General features: G+C 45.0%; 1 protein-coding gene across 2 annotated transcripts in view; it reads right to left on the bottom strand.

The window, feature by feature from the left end:
* The window catches only part of LOC106593982 (adhesion G protein-coupled receptor L1-like), a 208,210-nt gene that overhangs the window by 76,121 nt on the left and 110,961 nt on the right, over nt 1–21,128 (bottom strand). For both annotated transcript variants that reach the window (XM_045720055.2, XM_082976429.1), the window contains exons 3-4: nt 6,921–7,134; nt 3,270–3,379 (exon numbers count right to left, since the gene is read on the bottom strand). In XM_045720055.2, the coding sequence (XP_045576011.2) occupies nt 3,270–3,379; nt 6,921–7,134 (324 nt within the window). The remainder of the gene's footprint in view (nt 1–3,269; nt 3,380–6,920; nt 7,135–21,128) is intronic.

Genomic DNA, 21,128 nt, shown 5'->3' with positions numbered 1-21,128 from the left:
ATGTTCTGCTGGCATGCTCACACATCCTAACACACACACTAACACACACACTAACACAGACACTAACACACACTGGCCGCCTCTTCTGAGCTCATCTGACAGTGCTGTGTCGACTCAGCTGCTTCGCCTGTCACCTCCACGTTTCAGGTGGCTGGTAACACAAAGCACTGTGTGACACGCACACAGAGGACCCTGTCACACACACACTTGCACGCAAACACCCACACACACACACATGCACACTTGTCATGCCTGCACGCATCATGCCAGCTGCCAACAGCGGCCCTATAAACACCATCCCTCTATCCCTAACCCCTATCCCTCACCCATTAAGTAGAACCAAACAAACAAACATATGTCACCCATAAAGACACCAAAACACCCTGCATTCCCAGTGAGCCATGAAAGATGGGGAATTACCAGAGCGATTAGCAGCAGCAAATTCAATTAATCTCTGCAGAGGAAGAGGGGTAGAGAGCGGGAGGGATGGTACCCCCCTCTCCTGGTAATTAATAGAAGCCCAGTTAGTTGCCACTAGGTTTGGGATGAGATGACCCTCTCCTGGTAATTAATAGAAGCCCAGTTAGTTGCCGCTAGGTTTGGGATGAGATGACCCTCTCCTGGTAATTAATAGAAGCCCAGTTAGTTGCCGCTAGGTTTGGGATGAGATGACCCTCTCCTGGTAATTAATAGAAGCCCAGTTAGTTGCCACTAGGTTTGGGATGAGATGACCCTCTCTTGGTAATTAATAGAAGCCCAGTTAGTTGCCACTAGGTTTGGGATGAGGAGGACTGAGTCTAATTCACTCAGGATCTATTTATATTCTGGTGGCAGAGCCCGACAACACGTAACGTGGTGCGGCGGAATGCGGCGCGGGTGGGGAGAACTAACGTGTATGTGTGTGTGTTTGCAAGTCTGGTCTGGCCCACAGCCCATCCCCAAGGGAGAGGAGAAGACTGACGGAGGACTGTTCTAATTGGCTCAACTTTCTCACTTCAGACAGCCAAGACTTTTCATCACGACGCGATCAGGTTCCAATTTTCTCATAACCCCCTCCACCCTCCTTCCTTCAGATCCAATAAACAAGCTTCTTTAATAGGAGACGGGAATAGGAAAAATGCAAGTCAGCAGCTATTTAATCATCACTTTCAATTGGCTCCTGTGTGCAGTCAGAGGGAAATGTCTGGTCTGGAATAAGAGAGAATAAGAGAGGACGGAAGAGGAAACTATTTATTTATAACCCAGGACCAGATCACCACCTAACAACAAAACAACACCAGAGGAGAGCCACATGAAGTAGAAGATAGCAACCAAGGGCCAGCCAACCTGACCACCACAACAAGTCAACTCACATCTCAGGGCTACGTTCAGAGAGAGAGATGATAGAGGCGACTGAAAGAGGACATGATCTCACCCAAAGGCTGCAGGGCAAAAGAGAGAGAGAAGAAGAAAGATAACACAGACTAGAAAATCTTCCCCAACAGCAAAGGTCACAGTTATAACTTTTACTGTTGCGATGGTAACAGGACTCAACCCTGAACTACAGTATATATCTAGAGGCAGGTTAGCTGAGGGCCTGTGAGCGCCGAGCAGAGGAGGGTCAGAGTTCAACGTAATCTTAAGGGGGCACAGCCAGCCAGGAAGGACAGCTCCCCTAGAGGCCTGGAGGCCATGCTGCACTTTGTGTTGCACTTGGACAGTTGAAAGTGGAATGTTGGGACAACTCCTACAGGTGACAGTGGAGTGTTGGGACAACTCCGACAATCTGCAAAGAAAAAAGAAAGCGACAGCGGAAGATAAAGAGAGGGATGGAAAGAGATGAGATCAATGGAGAGAGTTAAAGAAATGTGGCACTGGATAAAGAGTAGAATATAAAGAGTTGTAGAAGAACGGCATGAAACAAAGAGAGAAAAGATTGACAGAGAAGGAGAGATGAAAAAAGGCGACATTGACATTGAGATATGTTGAGAGGAAGAGAGGAGTGTGAGAATTCAGAGAAGAGGTCAGGGAGTTGTTGATGTCGGTTTTGCTTTCTTCAGTTCCTGTACTCACGGCTCCCTGAAGGAAAAAACATAGACATTCACCCACAAAGTATCTCTTACCCACCTCTTCTCTTCATCCCTCCCATAGTCATCAATCAAGCCCCCCCCCCCCACACACACACCACACATCTGTCTCTTCCCAGTGGAGGGGGGATGAGGCGGCAGCCCCCCTGGAATACTCCTGCACAGTGAAAGGATCAATGCTGAGAGTAATAGTACATGAGGAGGAGGAGGGGACACTGTCTGAGCAGAGATTTTCACATGACTGAGGCTCCACACAACACCAGAATCCTCACCCTGTCTGCCTGTGTTCTTGTGTGTGTGCATGCTTTAGGGTTTGAGTGAGAGTGTGTGAGAGACCGTGTGTGATGTGGGTGCGTGTTTCTGCGTGTGTTTGTGTATGTGTGTGTGTGTGTGTTTGTACTTGTGTTTGCGTGTGTATGAGCAACAGAGCGCATGCGTAATGTGTGTGTACGTGTGTGTGTATGTCACATCTGCCACAGAGATGTGAGCAGCAGCCGAGGAAGCCGGCAGCCAGTTACCATGGGGATATTGAAATGTGCACATCTTCAGGGTCATGTGGTCCAAAATAATCCCTTTGCTGTTTGTGTTAACATTCCCATTGTGGCATGATGACACAGACACACTCTCCTGCCTCCCAGTCTCACTGCGGCCAATTTTCATTGTTATTGGAAATCAGAGGGACTACTAAGGTGTTGGCACCAGATAAAGCAAACTAGCAGGCCCAGGGGTCAACGTGTGTGTGAGTGTGATGGTGTGTGTTACCGCTATGATCGGCAATAAAGGCTGACCCCTCGCTGTACTCGCTGTATGAAGTGCTTATCTGCCATGGTGTTTGTGGAGCACCTTCCCCGTGTGAAAATCTCTCTCAGCCTCTGGAGCGTTGCACTGTCGATGGAGAAAAAGGGTTTAGTGCTGTGTGCGTGTAGGTGTGTGTGTGTAGGTGTGTGTGTGTGTGTGTGTGTAAGAGAGAGAGAGAGCAAGAGCGAGAGAGCAATGTGTGTCTGTCTGGTCTGGTCTTGGTCTGTCTGTTTGTGTGTGTGGCTGAGTGTGTGAGAGAGAGAGTCTGTGTGTGTGTTGGTGTGAATGCCAGTCAGTTGTTGAGAGGGCTGAGAGGGGTTAGGTGGGGAGAAGGGGGATGGGGATGGGGGGTGGGGTGGGGAAGGGGGTGAAGGGTGTGGGAGATGGGGGGGTCTGGGTACTCACTGTAGGGGACACACTCGTACTGTATCTCCAGGTACTTGTAGGTCCCTGGGCAGGGGTCTGGGAACACATCGGACCCTGCCACCACCACACACTGGGTACGGTTATTACACCTGTCCCAGAGAGAGAGAGAGAGAGAGAGAGAGAGAGAGAGAGAGAGAGAGAGAGAGAGAGAGAGAGAGAGAGAGAGAACATCAAAGGAACACAAAATTCAACATATCTGGCTAAAAATACTTGAATCAGTTATAGAACCCATTGCCCTTTATGGTTGTGAGGTCTGGGGTCCGCTCACCAACCAAGAATTCACAAAATGGGACAAACTCCAAATTGAGACTGCATGCAGAATTCTGCAAAAATATCCTCTGTGTACAACGTAAAACACCAAATAATGCACGCAGAGTAGAATTAGGCCGATACCCACTAATTATCAAAATCCAGAAAAGAGACGTTAAATTCTACAACCACCTAAAAGGAAACAATTCCCAAACCTTCCATAACAAAGCCATCACCTACAGAGAGATGAACCTGGAGAAGACTCTGTTCACAAACACAAACAGACCCCACAGAGCCCCAGGACAGCAACACAATTAGACCCAACCAAATCATGAGAATACAAAAATATAATTACTTGACACATTGGAAAGAATTTACAAAAAAAACTAGAACGCTATTGGACCCTAAATAGAGAGTACACAGCGTCAGAATACCTGACCACTGTGACTGACCCAAAATTAAGGAAAACTTTGACTATGTACAGACTCAGTGAGCATAGCCTTGCTATTGAAAAAGGCTGCCCACCGAAGGCAGACCTGGCTCTCAAGAGAAGACAGACTATGTGCACATTGCCCACAAAATGAGGTGGAAACTGAGCTGCACTTCCTAACCTCCTACCAAATGTATGACCATATTAGAGACACATATTTCCCTCAGATTACCTAGACTCACAAAGAATTTGAAAACAAATCCAATTTTGATCAACTCCAATATTTATTGGGTGAAATACCACAGCGTATTTCAACACAAGAAAAGGGCAACCATTATTAATACAACCTATTTTTATGTTTATTTATTTTCCCTTTTGTACTTTTTGCACATCATTACAACACTGTATAAATACATAATATGACATTTGAGTGTAATGTTTACTATTAATTTTGTATTGTTTATTTAACTTTTGTTTATTATCTATTTCACTTGCTTTGGCAATGAAAACATATGTTTCCCCTGCCAATAAAGCCCTTAGGGATCCGCCCTTTTTAAAAAACCTAAAATGACATACCCAAATCTAACTGCCTGTAGCTCAGGACCTGAAGCAAGGATATGCATATTCTTGATACCATTTGAAAAGAAACACTTTGAAGTTTGTGGAAATGTGAAATGAATGTAGGAAAATATAACACATTAGATCTGGTAAAAGATAATACAAAGAAAAAAACACGCGTTTAAAAACAAAATTGTACCATCATCTTTGAAATGCAAGAGAAAGGCCATAATGTATTATTCCAGCACAGGTGAAATGTAGATTTTAGCCACTAGATGGCAGCAGTGTATATGCAAAGTGTTAAACTGATCCAATGAACCATTGCATTTCTGGTCAAATTTTGTGTCAACACTGTCCAAATGTGCCTAATTGGTTTATTAATAACTTTTCAAGTTCATAACTGTGCACTCTCCTCAAACAATAGTATGGTATTATTTCACTGTAATAGCTACTGTAAATTGGACAGTGCAGTTAGATTAACAAGAATTTAAGCTTTCTGCCAATATCAGATATGTCTATGTCCTGGGAAATGTTATTGTTACTTACAACCTCATGCTAATTGCATTAGCCTATGTTAGCTTAACCGTCCCACGGGGGACCCATCGATCCTGTAGAGTTTTAAATTTAAATTGAATTGAAATTAAAATTCAATTGAAATTGAAAGTGTGTGAGAGAGAGAGAGAGAGAGAGAGAGAGAGAGAAACATGGGAACAGAGAAATAAAGCTAAACAGAGGAGAGAGAGGAGAGTGATGAGAAAAAAATGAATGAGGACATTGAGAGAATGACAGAAGAGACAAAAGAGAAGAGGCAGAAACATGTCCTTGGGGCTAAAGACGGAGGGAACGGGTCGGAAGGGGGTCATTTCACACTAGACTAGATCATGTGACAGCTGGACCTGAGGGGATGAGGCGACGGAGGGATGAGGGAGGAAGAGGGGGAAGAGTGCCGTAAGAGTCTCCCTCCCCTGATGGCTTGTGAGTGTGAGCAATTAAAGGTGAGAGAATGGGGGGGACTAGTGCTGCTAAGACAGACACACACACACACACACACACACACACACACACACACACACACACACACACACACACACACACACACACACACACACACACACACACACACACACACACACACACACACACACACACACACAGAAACGCACACAAGGCAGGGAAACAGTCATATGCACATAACACCAACATAATCTAAACAGCTCAATGTATGCTCCCTCACATACTCACACTCCCAGCACACACACACACACTTTCCTTTTCACCACATATTCTCCCCTTCTCTGTCCTCCTCTATCCTCCTCTGTCCTCCTCTGTCTTCTATCCTCCTCTATCCACCTCCGTCCTCCTCTATCCTCCTCTGTCCTCCTCTATCCTCCTCTGTCCTCCTCTATCCTCCTCTGTCCTCCTTTATCCTCCTCTGTCCTCCTCCATCCTCCTCTATCCTCCTGTATCCTCCTCTGTCCTCCTCTATCGTCCTCTATACTCCTCTGTCCTCCTCTATCCTCCTCTGTCCTCCTCTATCCTCCTCTATACTCCTCTGTTCTCCTGTGTCCTCCTCTATCCTCCTCTGTCCTCCTCTGTCCTCCTCTGTTCTCCTGTGTCCTCCTCTATCCAGCTTTAGCATGATTTCTCTCTTTCTGCTCTCTCCCTCGTTCATTCTCCATTTCTCTCCACGTCCCTGCTGCACTCTCTTTATCTCCCCATCAGTAGTTCACTCTAGCCCGCTCCCTCCCTTCAATCCTCCATCCCTACATCAATCCCCTTCAGATCTCTCCATCTCTCCATCCCTCCATCCCCACACCAATCCCCCTGTCCTCCTCCAGATAGGTCCATCTCTCTCTCTCCCTCTGTGCCTCCCTCCATCTCACCAGTAGCACCCTCTCCCTCCGTTACATGTGTGATGGATAGCAGGGAGAGGGCTGCCATTGATCAGCTCTATGAGGAGGCAGATGCTAAGCACAGGCAGAGTGCAGCTGCAGGCAGCCACACCACAAACACATATCTCACTACACACATACTGCATGTACTCGACTTTACACACTAATAGCACATAAGACAAAAACAAGCAGGTCAGAAAGACACACCCACCCTGGGTGTCCTATGTCTTCTTATTTTTCTTCCACACACACACACACACACACACACACACACACACACACACACACACACACACACACACACACACACACACACACACACACACACACACACACACACACACACACACTTGTGCGCGCGCACACACACACACACACACACACACACACACACACACACACACACACACACACACACACACACACACACACACACACACACACACACACACACACACACACACACACACACACACAACCCTCCCACCTCCCCACACGTACCTCTGTGACATGATCTTGAAGGCGTCAGGCAGGTAACACTGCACGTTCTCCATTTGGAAGGGGTCAGCGTCACAGATCTTGTCGTCCGTGCGGCCGTAGTTGGCCGTCTCAATCATGATGACATCACTGCCAGGGCAGCGCAGCTCGATGGGGTATCCCTCGCACGCCAGCTCTCTACGCATCAGGCCGAAGGGCATCGCTGACCGACTCAGAGCTACAGCAGAGAGAGAGAGAGAAGGTGAGAGAGGGAGAGAGAGAGAGAGGAGAGAGAGAGAGAAGGAGCATGAGAGAGAGAGAGGAGAGAGAGAGCGAAAGAGGGAAAGGGAGAATGAGAGAGAAGGGAGAGAAAGAGAGAAGGAGAGAGATAAAGTGTGTTATTGACAATGTAAGTACATGGTATGAAATAGGAAGGAAATCATATAAACAAATGGCAGACATACCACTCTCTGTAGAATAACAGAAACAGCATAAAGCAAATGGCTAGGTAGAGAAAATGCTAGTCATCATGTACAGTAGCAGAAAGACAGGGCCTAAGAGTAGAATTTGTATTTTTACATAGCAGTTAGAATGTAACATAAACACAATGAGACCATCATCTCAATTCACAGAGGACACAACTAAAAAAAGTGTAGCCAGCCTCATAGACAGAGAGTGCAAGTGGACGTTGGATCCTAAAAGAGCACTTCCAGACCAGGCCTGCCTCCCAAATGACACCCTATTCCCTATAGTACACACATTCTTTTTAATAGGGAATAGGGTGCCATTTGAGACACACCCCAGCTCTCCCAATCATGATATTTACCCACTTTGAGAGGCAAACTGTTAAACTTTCTGGCTTGTTCCATTAACAGACTCCCACACACACAGCCAGCAGCTCAACCCCCACCACTCGGACATGCACGCGTCTGACGCACGGCGTCTGAAATAGAATGTCCTCACTTCACGTCTGCCGCACAGCCGACGTCAACATTACACCTGAGTAGGGCTCACCTCCATACGGAGAGGGGGAATGAGGGAGGGAGAGGAGGAGACAAGAAAATAAATTGAACAGAGAAGAGAAGAGGGCCTAAGAGAGGGAGAGAGAATCTCACTCTCTGTACGAGGGCTGGCAGGCCCCTAGGCTCCCTCCCCCCACCTGTGACGTCTGTCTGTTTGCCATTTGTACGCCCACTCCATGCAATCAGAAGACTGAGAGGACAGCTAGGAGAGAGAGAGCTGGCGCGGCGGACAGAGAGTGGGGGCAGCCAGGGTAGTGGGGGTTAATCGCTGTGCCAGGGCTGAGAGGGCCACAGACATGCACAGAGACACTCTCCATCTACTCCATCTCTCTCTCCCTCTCCTCCATCCCCCTCTCCATCTCTCTTCATCTGCACAAGTAGGCTTTCTAACAGCCTCTGCATTCAGACCTTCAACAAATTCAGTCCTACTCAGCTCACCACAAAATGGCTGCAGCCTTGGCATGTACTCCACAAAGTCCAGTAGATAGGCTCCAAAAAAAGACCATATTGTTACATTTTGCATAGAAGAATGAAAATTGAGGTGCTTGTATAATTGTTTCGCAATGAAAAAAACCTGATATAGTGCCATTCATCAAAGCCTTGGGCCTGCATGTAGCGCCCCCAATAGGTCAATGGTGAAAATGCACTTGTCTACATTTCATTTTGGGTCGTTCCTTCCCCTGAGTTGGATCTATGTGGCCCTGAAATTGCTATTTTCTCACCCGGCTGGTATGTTTTGACAGTGTGTTTAAAAGTGCAAATGAAAAAATCTTCACTTGAACTTGATTGGTCAACTCTCCCAGCCTTCCTCCATCAATTTACATCATGTGTATATTTGCAGTTCAGACTTGTGGCTCTCTAACCTTGCCCACTCTGAGAGCTGTAAGAACTTAAAATCAGTCACCAAAGATAGGGGATACAATGTAAAAAGGCTAAAAAGCAAGAATGTTGTTTAAATGTGCTCAACCAAGCAGTTGATATATCAGTAAAAGGTACTATAGAGTAAGAATATGGTAAATAATTGTTTTATTAAAAATAATTATTTGGTGAAAAATATTATTGAATTGATGTCAAAACACTATATTATGCAACATACATTGATTAAACAATATTTCATGCCCCTTGTGGTAAATTAATCAATATTCAGACTAAAGAACGCCTATAAAATAATGCCTTTCATTATAATAAAAAACTGCACTCAAATTGTCACATATCTGAAATTGTAGTCTGAACATGTGGAAAACATGATGGAGGAATATGGATCATTTGAAATGTAAGAAAAGCATTTTGGGGGACATTGTACTATATAACACCCAGAAACGCATTCATATAAATGTAATTCAATATTTATGTTTGGACACAAAATTGTCATAATTTGTTCAAATTTGCCAACAGTCCTAATATAAAGTGATGCTGTGAGATTCAGATGAACTCATGGATATGATTTCAATTGTTTGTCTCTGTGTGACATATAAAGGAAGTTCGAGGTAGTTGTACGGGCCAATACGAACTAGTGTTAGCTCAACGACTGGAAGTCTACAGCTACATATGGAACAAGAGATGTGCTTTTTTTGTGCTGTGGAACCCCGTATTAAATACTAAGCATGGCCTCCCCTCCCCTCAATGAAAGCTGTGTTTGTATCCTGCCCAATGCATTCACCAAGTAGCCAAGCCTATCCATAAAGGGTTTTGATCGTGAGACTGCCTTGAAATAAACCTTAATCATCAAAGATTTTTTTTAAAGATCACATTTGGGAGCAGCAAAACAGTGAGCGGACATTCTCATGTGTCCATACGCCCATCATGGAATGAGAAATGTGATGATGCCAGTGACCCTCATATTTAGAAACATAGTTTACTTGTAACAATTTCTTGTTAGGGGTTCAAGCAGTGAAGCTGCAAGAAACCATATTGTACTTGTTGGTTCACCAGCAGTGAGCTCCTTTTTCCTACTCAAAGAGTTTTAGAGAGTTGTAGGGCTTCCCAAACACAGCCCATCTGTAAATAGCCCATCCAACTACCTACCTCATCCCCATATTGTTTTTATTTACTTTTTTTGCTCTTTTGCACACCAGTATTTCTACTTGCACATCATCATCTGCACATCTATCACTCCAGTGTTCATTTGCTAAATTGTAATTACTTCGCTACTATGGCCTATTTATTGCCTTACACCATTTGCACACACTGTATATAGATTTTTCTATTGTGTTATTGACTGTACTTTTGTTTATTCCATGTGTAACTCTGTGTTGTTGTTTTTTGTCGCACTGCTTTGCTTTATCTTGGCCAGGTTGCAGTTGTAAATGAGAACTTGTTCTCAACTGGCCTACCTGGTTAACCTGTTTGGGATAGGGGGCAGTATTTTCACGGCAGGATAAAAAACATACCCGATTTAATCTGGTTATTACTCCTGCCCAGAAACTAGAATATGCATAAAATTAGTCGATTTGGATAGAAAACACCCTAAAGTTTCTAAAACTGTTTGAATGGTGTCTGTGAGTATAACAGAACTCATACGGCAGGCTAAAACCTGAGAAGATTCTATATGGGAAGTGCCCTGTCTGACCATTTCTTGGCCTGCTGTAGCCTCTTTATCGAAAATACAGAATCTCTGCTGTAACGTGACATTTTCTAAGGCTTTAATTGGCTCTCAGAAGGCGCCAGAACGTGGAATGATAACTCTGCAGTCTCTGGGCGAAAAACAGTAGGGGTTTTGGAGAGTGGTACTTCTGAGAACAATGACACTGGGGCGCGCGTGCATGTGACGACTCCATTTTTCTTCTTTCAGTGTTTGAACGGATACAACGTCTCCCGGTTGGAATATTATTGCTATTTTACGAGAAAAATCGCATAAAAATTGATTTTAAACAGCGTTTGACATGCTTCGAAGTACGGTAATGGAATATTTTGAATTTTTTTGTCACGAAACGTGCGTTACCCTTCGGATAGTGATTTGAAAGCATGAACAAAACGCAGCTATTTGGATATAACTATGGATTATTTGGAACCAAAACAACATTGGGTGTTGAAGTAGAAGTCCTGGGAGTGCATTCTGACGAAGAACAGCAAAGTTAATCACATTTTTCTTATAGTAAATCTGAGTTTGGTGAGTGCCAAACTTGGTGGGTGTCAAAATAGCTAGCCATGATGGCCGGGCTATCTACTCAGAATATTGCAATATGTGCTTTCACCGAAAAGCTATTTTAAAATCGGACACCGCGATTGCATAAAGGAGTTCTGTATCTATAATTCTTAAAATAATTGATATGTTTTTTGTCAACGTTTATCGTGAGTTATTTAGTAAATTCACTGGAAGTTTTTGGTGGGTATGCTAATTCTGAACAAAACATGCTAATGTAAAAAGCTGGATTTTGATATAAATATGAACTTGATTGAACAAAACATGCATGTATTGTATAACATAATGTCCTAGGAGTGTCATCTGATGAAGATCATCAAAGGTTAGTGCTGCATTTAGCTGTGGTTTTGGTTTTTGTGACATATGCTAGCTTGAAAAATGGGTGTGTGATTATTTCTGGCTGGGTACTCTCCTGACATAATCTAATGTTTTGCTTTCGTTGTAAAGCCTTTTTGAAATCGGACAATGTGGTTAGATAAAGGAGAGTCTTGTCTTTAAAATGGTGTAAAATAGTAATATGTTTGAAAAATTGAAGTTTTTGCATTTTTGAGGTATTTGTAATTCGCGCCACTCTATACCATTGGATATTGGTGAGGCGTTCCGCTAGCGGAACATCTGTCCCTAACAGGTTTTAAATAAAGGTGAAAAAAATGTCTCACTATACTGTCTAAACATGTCTCCCTCAATAAGTCTGTCTCATTCTACCTGTTGATGTTTAAATGGTGCCAAGGATAGTTCCAGTTTTTATATGCTCTTATGTTTGCCTCTCTATGGCACACCAGGTCTGATTCCAGCAACATGTGCTGTTTGGGTCCTTCCACTTCTACTACATCTAAACAAGGCAAAGGTCTGGAATTAATCCGAGGCGTGTTACAGCACTATAGCAGACTTTTAAAGATCATTTATGCTTGAGCGTCATGTGTAGTGTTTCCTGTGAATTTGATCTCTGCAAACATCTGGGAAAATGCCTTTAAAAGGCTCATAGAGAGCAATAGTAATGGTGTCTCTTTGTAGGCACTAATGCAGGCTAACACTGTCATGGCTCGCTGGCCAAAGGTTATGGGGAAATGAATGTTTTTTTGGGAGGGATTCAGGATAAACGCTGAAAATAAGGTCTGTGGTAAACACAGTCTTAGATCTGATACGTGTTATTCTATGAGAAAATCTTCATCAGCTAACATAACTTTTTGTGAATTTTGAAGCATATATATAATCAAAACAAGCAAAAAGCTAACGATGTGCTAACATGTAAAAAGATAAAACTACACCTCAGGTCGCGTGCCTTTGACATTGAGCTAACCGGCTTAGCTTACCTTATCAGACTTAGCTTACCTTATCAGGCTTAGCTTACCTTATCAGACTTAGCTTACGTTATCAGACAGACCCAAAGTCTCCTCTAGACAACATCGTTGGGGAACTGATAAAATGAGCACCTTCCCGCTGAGGAGATATGGTTGCAGCCTGGAGCAAAACAATATACCATCGTTGCATTTTTGTTCGAGCTGGTAAGCAGAAAGCTAACTAAGCTAACAAGCTTTTAGGCGGACTAGTGTAGCGTAGACTAGTTTGCATGGTCGGCGTAGTGACGTGAAAATGCTTGCTACTAACGCTGAAGTTCAAGTTCTCTGACAGTTAGCGACTCATTAGCAAGTGACTTATTTTGAGAACGTAAAGGATTTATCATTCCTAAAGGTCATGTTAACTGACTGTTATCATTTCATAGAACAAAACATATAAGATATCCTAAGCCTGTGTTAACCTCAGACATTATTTTCAGCGTTTATCCCAAATAGGAATAGCAAATTAACCAGAGGTAGAAAATTATCATTCATTTCCGTTGTTTAGGACTACAAGCTGGCAAGCGCTATTGTCGACTGTCTAGCGCGCTGCGCTATAACTCCACATGGGTTGAATCCCGGCCAAAGTCCCATTGCCCATTCACCCATTCCTCTTTTCATATATTTTATTAATGCAAGACAAAACACACAAGCTTTGTATTTAACACACCACTTTGAAAGTGAGAGTATCAACATTTTACTGGGATTTCTGCTGGATTGTCATCATTGTTGAGGTTGTTGCATTTTTGTGACTATATCAGGCTTTGTTAAGCGCAAATTTCAATGCTTCTATACCAAAGTTAATCATTTTGGAGCTTACCTAGTGGACTAACAGTCAGAGCTCAGAGGCAGAGGGACTAGAGTTGGCAGGGGAGCTCTCCCTGGTGATGAAGGACAGCCAGTACATATGAGTGGAGCTTTCCACTGCCAGCTAGACAGATAACTGCTGTCCATGGTGCTGAAGGAGTATGACGAGTATAACCACTGGAGTCTGGCTATGGTTTGTTCTACATCAGACAGACTAGAATAACCAATGGAGCTAGCAATGCATTGCACTACATCAGAGTGACTGCAAAGTCTATGGGAGGGAACAGTCCATGGTACTGAAAACAGAATGATAGGTAGTGATAGGCTCTTTACAACCTTGAATCAACCGAGGGAACATTTTACACATTAAGTCTGTCCCTTTCTTTGATCGGTCCCATTTTCTCAATTTACCTCAGAGTCAAAGCTAGCTATCTCCAACCAACCAGATTGGACAAGAGAGCTTTAAAAAGCAGCTGCTCTCCTCACCTACTTAGCCCTCTTATACTCCCCTGACCAGACTGTATTAGCAGTTGAGAAAGGCAGGATGCCGAAAAGCTGGGTTCTATGCTGGCTTATTGATATAATTAATTAAAATGAATGAATAAAGCATATAAACAGGCTATATTAGAGACTAGACTAGGAGACACTGTCTCTTCTCTCTTCTCTCAGTGCTGGAACACACAGAACAGAACAGAACAGGCCTGTTTTCCTTGGCAGCTGATGATGAGGCTCTGGGTGAATTAGATTTCAGTCTATCCATTCAGGAAATGTGCCCCTAAGGGTCAACATCAATGTCAGTCATTTCCAGAGATGCTGTGTAGCTCCAGCTACATGACTCACTGCATTGAGACTAGCTCATATTTCTAAACGTCACCCATTCATGCAGCTGCATCACTTGGGTAATGTTGTGTCAGTGTGTAACTAAGGACATTAAGGCTGAATAGCCAGATCAAATTTATTTCAAATCCTCTATGCCTCACCAGTATAATATTTTTTCGTAACGGCCTTATAAAAACACAACCAGACAAAGACGGCAAAAACACATTCATATTAGGAACACAGATGGTTCACACGTTCTCACTCTCTCTCTCGCTCTCTCACAAACATTCTAATAAATGCATGCATAGTCGCCCACGCACACACACACACAATGCTTAGCAGGACAGGAAAATGGTCTAATTCACACACTTATCAAGAGAACATCCCTGGTCATGCCTATTGCCTCTGACTTGGCAGACTCACTAAACACAAATGCTTCATATGTAAATGATGTCTGGGTGTTGAAGTGTGCCCCTGAACATCCATAAATAAAAAAACAAGAAAATCGTTCCGTCTGGTTTGCCTAATATACAGAATTTGAAATTATTTATACTTTTACTTTTGATACTTATGTATATTTTAGCAATTACATTTACTTTTGATACTTAAGTACATTTAAAACCAAATACATTTAGACTTTTACGCAAGTAATATTTTACTGGGAGACTTTCACTTTTACTTGAGTCATTTATTATTAACATAACTCTACTTTTACTCAAGTATGACAATGAAAATTGGGTACTTTTCCCACCACTACACACACACACACACACAGTAACCCCCCCCCCCCCCCACACACACACCTCTGACACAGTAGGACTAGTGTATAGTTCAGTATAGGATCCCTGTGGTGTAAGTACACATCTCCATACAGCTGGCCAGTGATTAGATCATTACACAGTGGTGATCAGGAGAGTAGAACTGAGCCAGACCGCAGGAGTCCAGACCCCATTCCCCTCATCACACTGTAGACATTATACAGAACAGAATGGATACGGGACATTAAACCACACTGGGTGGCCACATCAAATATATATATATATATATATATATATATATATATATATATATATATATATATATATATATATATATATACACACACGTTCATATTCTACCAAAAAACACACTACAACTTCCTGTTCATAGACTTCCATATCCTCTCTTATTCTGTCTGTTTCTGTCATAGCGTCATTCTGATTGAGAGTTTGACTTGCTAAGATCAGGGTGAATTCCATTTGAACTCAATAAAGAAGACGGGTTTAAATTACATTCATAGACTGAACATTTTATTTTATTTGGGGCTATTTCAGTTCATGAATTGAAATGGAATGGACCACCCCACAACCCTGATACATACAGTAAAGTAGTTTAGTAGTCATTCAATAGACCTATGATTATGTGGAAATGTGATTAAAAAGACGACGGAGAGCAGATTTTATCACCGAGTGTGTGTGCGTGCATGCGTGTGTGTGTGTGCAAGTGCAAGTGCGTGTGTGTGTGTCTGCGAATGTGTAAATATGTGGGTCTTCTGGGGGTTTGATGTGATAAGCCAGCCTGCTACAGGCTACATGTGTCCTTCCCTCTGCAGGAATCCATCAATGGTTCTGGGCCTCTCCAGCCAAACACACAGTCACTTATCTCTTTCTGTAGGCACAGTTATACTATTTCAATTGGAGCGTCTCTCACAGCAACCACGTAACAAAGGCTGGATTAAAAACATTGCTACACTACAGAGTGTGAGCAATGACTTACATACTGTAATGTGCACTCACACACAATGAGTGTACAGATAACTGGCTGGTGGAGGAGAGTAGTGTATAGTATTTACGTTAAAGTCCATTATCCACATATATTAAAAAAATACATGCAGTATAGCTGACAAAACAACATGTTAGCACAGAACAATGTACATAGAAAACAAACTTAAACACACGCACGCACGCACACACACCAGGCGGGTGAGGGAGGTGTCATGTCACTCCAGGGCGGCTGGTGTTAGTAAGGATCAGACTGGCGGCTCCATAATGGGACCAACATACTAATGAAGAGTGGAGGAGAGAGAGAGAGACAAGTCTGATTGGATTTTACTCATTATCCGAACAGTGTAATTAAAGCCTGGATGTGCAGAGGGGAGCAGGACACTATAGGTCTCTCAGATAATAACACAGACATAGTGACTCAGACGCTGACACTGCAAGGCCTTTGACAGATGGAAGGGCAGGCAGACAGACAGAAACAGTCAAGGAGAGATTTAATCAAACTTAGAGATCTAAACAAACTGGAAAATATAAAACTTTCAAACATTGTTTTTAATCTACATTTACATTTCAGTAATTTAGCAGATGCTCTTATCCAGAGCGACATGTTGGTACTTTTTTTAATGTTTCACATTTTGGTACTACACATTTTGGTACTACACATGAGACTCTTTCAAAGTCAAACATAGAAACATTTGGGAATCCAATTGAAAGCAGCTTTATTTTGACCTTGGGTGTGATGCCACTGACAGACATTCTGTCTATGTTAATTTTTTGGGACTGATTCAGGGTGAACCTCTGGCCTTCCAGGCAGACACTGGACAGACGCTGTGATGGTGTGTGTGTGTGTCTCAGTGTCTGCCATTGAGCCTCTTTAGGAGATTATAGAACCCCAGGCCCCTGGGCTGACTGTCTGGCTGGCTGGGCCTCCATGTGGTCAGCCTCTCTCAGCCCTTCTGTCTGTCTGTCTGTCTGTCTGTCTGTCTGTCTGTCTGTCTGTCTGTCTGTCTGTCTGTCTGTCTGTCTGTCTGTCTGTCTGTCTGTCTGTCTGTCTGTCTGTCTGTTTGGGCCTCAATGTGATCAGCCTCTCTCAGGCCTTCTGTCTGTATGGGCCTCCATGTGATCAGCCTCTCTCAGCCCGTCTGTCTGTCTGTCTGTCTGTCTGTCTGTCTGTCTGTCTGTCTGTCTGTCTGTCTGTCTGTCTGTCTGTCTGTCTGTCTGTCTGTCTGTCTGTCTGTCTGTCTGTCTGTCTGTCTGTCTGTCTGGGCCTCCATGTGATCAGCCTCTCTCAGGCTTTCTGTCTGTTTGGGCCTCCATGTGATCAGCCTCTCTCAGGCTTTCTGTCTGTTTGGGCCTCCATGTGATCAGCCTCCCTCAGCCCGTATAGCTGTTCCAGCGGTCATCATCTCCTAATCACCCTGCTGCTCATTAGTATTAGCACTGTAGCCTAGCGTATTAGCTAGTATAATATGGTAGAGTAGCTAGCGCCTAGTTAGCATCAGCACTGTAGTTTAGAGCTAATCTAGTTAGCATAATATTGCAGCCTAGACGAGAGTCTTAGTTAGCATTATCACTGTAGCCTAGAGCTAATCTAGTTAGCACAATACTGCAGCCTAGACTAGAGCCTTAGTTAGCATTGACACTGTAGTCTAGCCTTTCAGTTTTTCTAGATTAGCCTCGGCCTAAAGTCTCTCATGACTTCTTGGTCAGATCCTCCTGGTGAGGCTGTGTGTTACAGTCATTGATTAGAGGAGACAACTCTTAACATGGAGAGTGGGTGATCTTCCTTTCTTTAAATACATAATCTTTGTTAGCACATTAGCATAGTGCCTGAGCAGATCCAGTTAGTGCAACGGGCCTGACAAGCATGTCCCGTCACCACAGAAGAGCTCAGGCACAACGGCCACAGCTGTCACATCCAGCCAGCGCTCAACCAGAGGAGTCGGAAGCTGGGAGGACCGCAGGGCGACATGTAAACCTCGCTCCAGAGCCAGGCCGAGACAAGACAGGACAAGACACGATGAGATGAGACAGGACGAGACGAGACAGGATGAGATGAGACCAGACTGAATGGGGAGTCACCAGTCATGCCATGGGGTTAAAACACAAAGCAGAGCAAAATGACACACATCCACTCTGAGCAAGCCTAGTCAACCAGAGAGAGAGAGAGAGAGAGAGAGATAGAAACCATCCCGAAGAATGTAACAACAATGGACCTTTATAGGCTGTAAAGACACAAGGTCAGAGAAACAAAGTAGAGGAGAAGAAAGAAAGACAAACATACTCTCCCTCAACTGGGAACAGTCATATTCCTGAGCCTCTCCCCTCATCACAGCCTTTCCTTCGATGACTGCAGCGCCCCAAAACTCCAACTGAACCCAATTACAGAACACACCAGAACATTACATCACCCAAAGAGATGAAAACACACACGCATAGACATGCACACAGGCACACCTGCATGACACGCACACACACACACACATATTCACACACGCACACACGTATAGACATGCACGCCTACTCTAACGCACACATGCTCACACACACATATACACACACACTACTGCGCTGAACACACTCTCCCTAACCCTCAACCACACATCCTCCACCCCTAGCAGCCCACTCACGGCTTACACACACACTCCAGCTGAGGACCTGACTCCAGCTCACATCCAGCTCCACTCTCCAGCTAGGGACCTGACTCCAGCTCACATCCAGCTCCACTCTCTAGCTAGGGACCTGACTCCAGCTCACATCCAGCTCCACTCTCCAGCTAGGGACCTGACTCCAGCTCACATCCAGCTCCACTCTCCAGCTAGGGACCTGACTCCAGCTCACATCCAGCTCCACTCTCTAGCTAGGGACCTGACTCCAGCTCACATCCAGCTCCACTCTCCAGCTAGGGACCTGACTCCAGCTCACATCCAGCTCCACTCTCCAGCTAGGGACCTGACTCCAGCTCACATCCAGCTCCACTCTCAAGCTAGGGACCTGACTCCAGCTCACATCCAGCTCCACTCTCTAGCTAGGGACCTGACTCCAGCTCACATCCAGCTCCACTCTCCAGCTAGGGACCTGACTCCAGCTCACATCCAGCTCCACTCTCCAGCTGGGGACCTGACTCCAGCTCACATCCAGCTCCACTCTCCAGCTAAGGAACTGACTCCAGCTCACATTCAGCCACTCTCCAGCTAGGGACCTGACTCCAGCTCACATCCAGCTCCACTCTCCAGCTAAGGAACTGACTCCAGCTCACATTCAGCCACTCTCCAGTTGGGGACCTGACTCCAGCTCACATCCAGCTCCACTCTCTAGCTAGGGACCTGACTCCAGCTCACATCCAGCTCCACTCTCTAGCTAGGGACCTGACTCCAGCTCACATCCAGCTCCACTCTCCAGCTAGGGACCTGACTCCAGCTCACATCCAGCTCCACTCTCCAGCTAGGGACCTGACTCCAGCTCACATCCAGCTCCACTCTCTAGCTAGGGACCTGACTCCAGCTCACATCCAGCTCCACTGTCCAGCTAGGGACCTGACTCCAGCTCACATCCAGCTCCACTCTCTAGCTAGGGACCTGACTCCAGCTCACATCCAGCTCCACTCTCCAGCTAGGGACCTGACTCCAGCTCACATCCAGCTCCACTCTCCAGCTGGGGACCTGACTCCAGCTCACATCCAGCTCCACTCTCCAGCTAAGGAACTGACTCCAGCTCACATTCAGCCACTCTCCAGCTAGGGACCTGACTCCAGCTCACATCCAGCTCCACTCTCCAGCTAAGGAACTGACTCCAGCTCACATTCAGCCACTCTCCAGTTGGGGACCTGACTCCAGCTCACATCCAGCTCCACTCTCTAGCTAGGGACCTGACTCCAGCTCACATCCAGCTCCACTCTCTAGCTAGGGACCTGACTCCAGCTCACATCCAGCTCCACTCTCCAGCTAGGGACCTGACTCCAGCTCACATCCAGCTCCACTCTCCAGCTAGGGACCTGACTCCAGCTCACATCCAGCTCCACTCTCTAGCTAGGGACCTGACTCCAGCTCACATCCAGCTCCACTGTCCAGCTAGGGACCTGACTCCAGCTCACATCCAGCTCCACTCTCTAGCTAGGGACCTGACTCCAGCTCACATCCAGCTCCACTCTCCAGCTAGGGACCTGACTCCAGCTCACATCCAGCTCCACTCTCCAGCTGGGGACCTGACTCCAGCTCACATCCAGCTCCACTCTCCAGCTAAGGAACTGACTCCAGCTCACATTCAGCCACTCTCCAGCTAGGGACCTGACTCCAGCTCACATCCAACTCACTCTTATACTAGCGGGGTCTGGTCACACACACACACACACACACACACACACACACACACACACACACACACACACACACACACACACACACACACACACACACTGGGACTCTCTTAAAGAGAGAAGTAGAGGCAAGACAGGACGTGCTCAAACTGTCAATTCCACGTCACAGCCAGCCCTGGCACCACAGCCTCATTATGCAGTAAAATAGCTACAGCAAGCAAAACATCACCGGTCGGACCCAAAATAAAACGCAGACAGCCTAACAGAAACAGAACAGAGCAGGAAACTATCCTTATCTTCCCCAGGGATGGGAGCTGTGCTACAGGCATAACACAACACTATACAGTAGACACTGACTCAGACTGAGACCCAGATTCAGATAAATATAGCAGAGCTGGAGAACCCAAGGTAGAGTAGGGAAGGAAGGACTGAGGCACTGAGGAGAGACATTTTACATTTACATATTAGTAATTTACCAGAAGCTCTTAACCAGAGCGACTTACTGTAGTGAGTGCATACATTTTAATCTTTTTTTGGTACTGGTCCCCTGTGGAAGAGAGAGAAAAGGTAAGGAAAAGAGAGACTGTCTAAAGGGCTATAGACAGAGAAAGAGGAGGTGGAGAGAGACTGATCGAGAGAGTGGAAGAGAGAGTCAGATGAATGGGGAGAGAGTGATGGAAAAGAGACAGAGAGAGACAGATAGAAGGAGAGAGACAAAGAGAGAGAGAGCGATATTCAGAGAGAAAGACAGAGAGAGAGAGAGAGAGAGAGAGAGAGAGAGACGAGAGAGAGAGAGAGAGAGAGAGAGAGAGAGAGAGAGAGAGAGAGAGAGAGAGAGAGAGAGAGAGAGCCTTATTGGAATCCAACTGTCAGTAAGATGAGTGTTTGGAAGAGTAGCGAGTGTCATCCAGAGGCCTGTTAGGAGGGATGAGTGTCAAGCCCTGCCACTGCATTAGACACTTCATTAACCTTGTTGTGCGCTGATCCACAGCCCTGACTGTGTGTGTGTATGTGTGTGTGTTGGTCCATT

Source organism: Salmo salar, chromosome 06 (assembly GCF_965601325.2).
Source record: "Salmo salar chromosome 06, fSalSal1, whole genome shotgun sequence".
Classification (NCBI taxonomy): domain Eukaryota; kingdom Metazoa; phylum Chordata; class Actinopteri; order Salmoniformes; family Salmonidae; genus Salmo; species Salmo salar.
The sequence above is the reverse complement of the archived record's forward strand: the minus strand, read 5'-3'. Positions and strand labels throughout refer to the sequence as shown.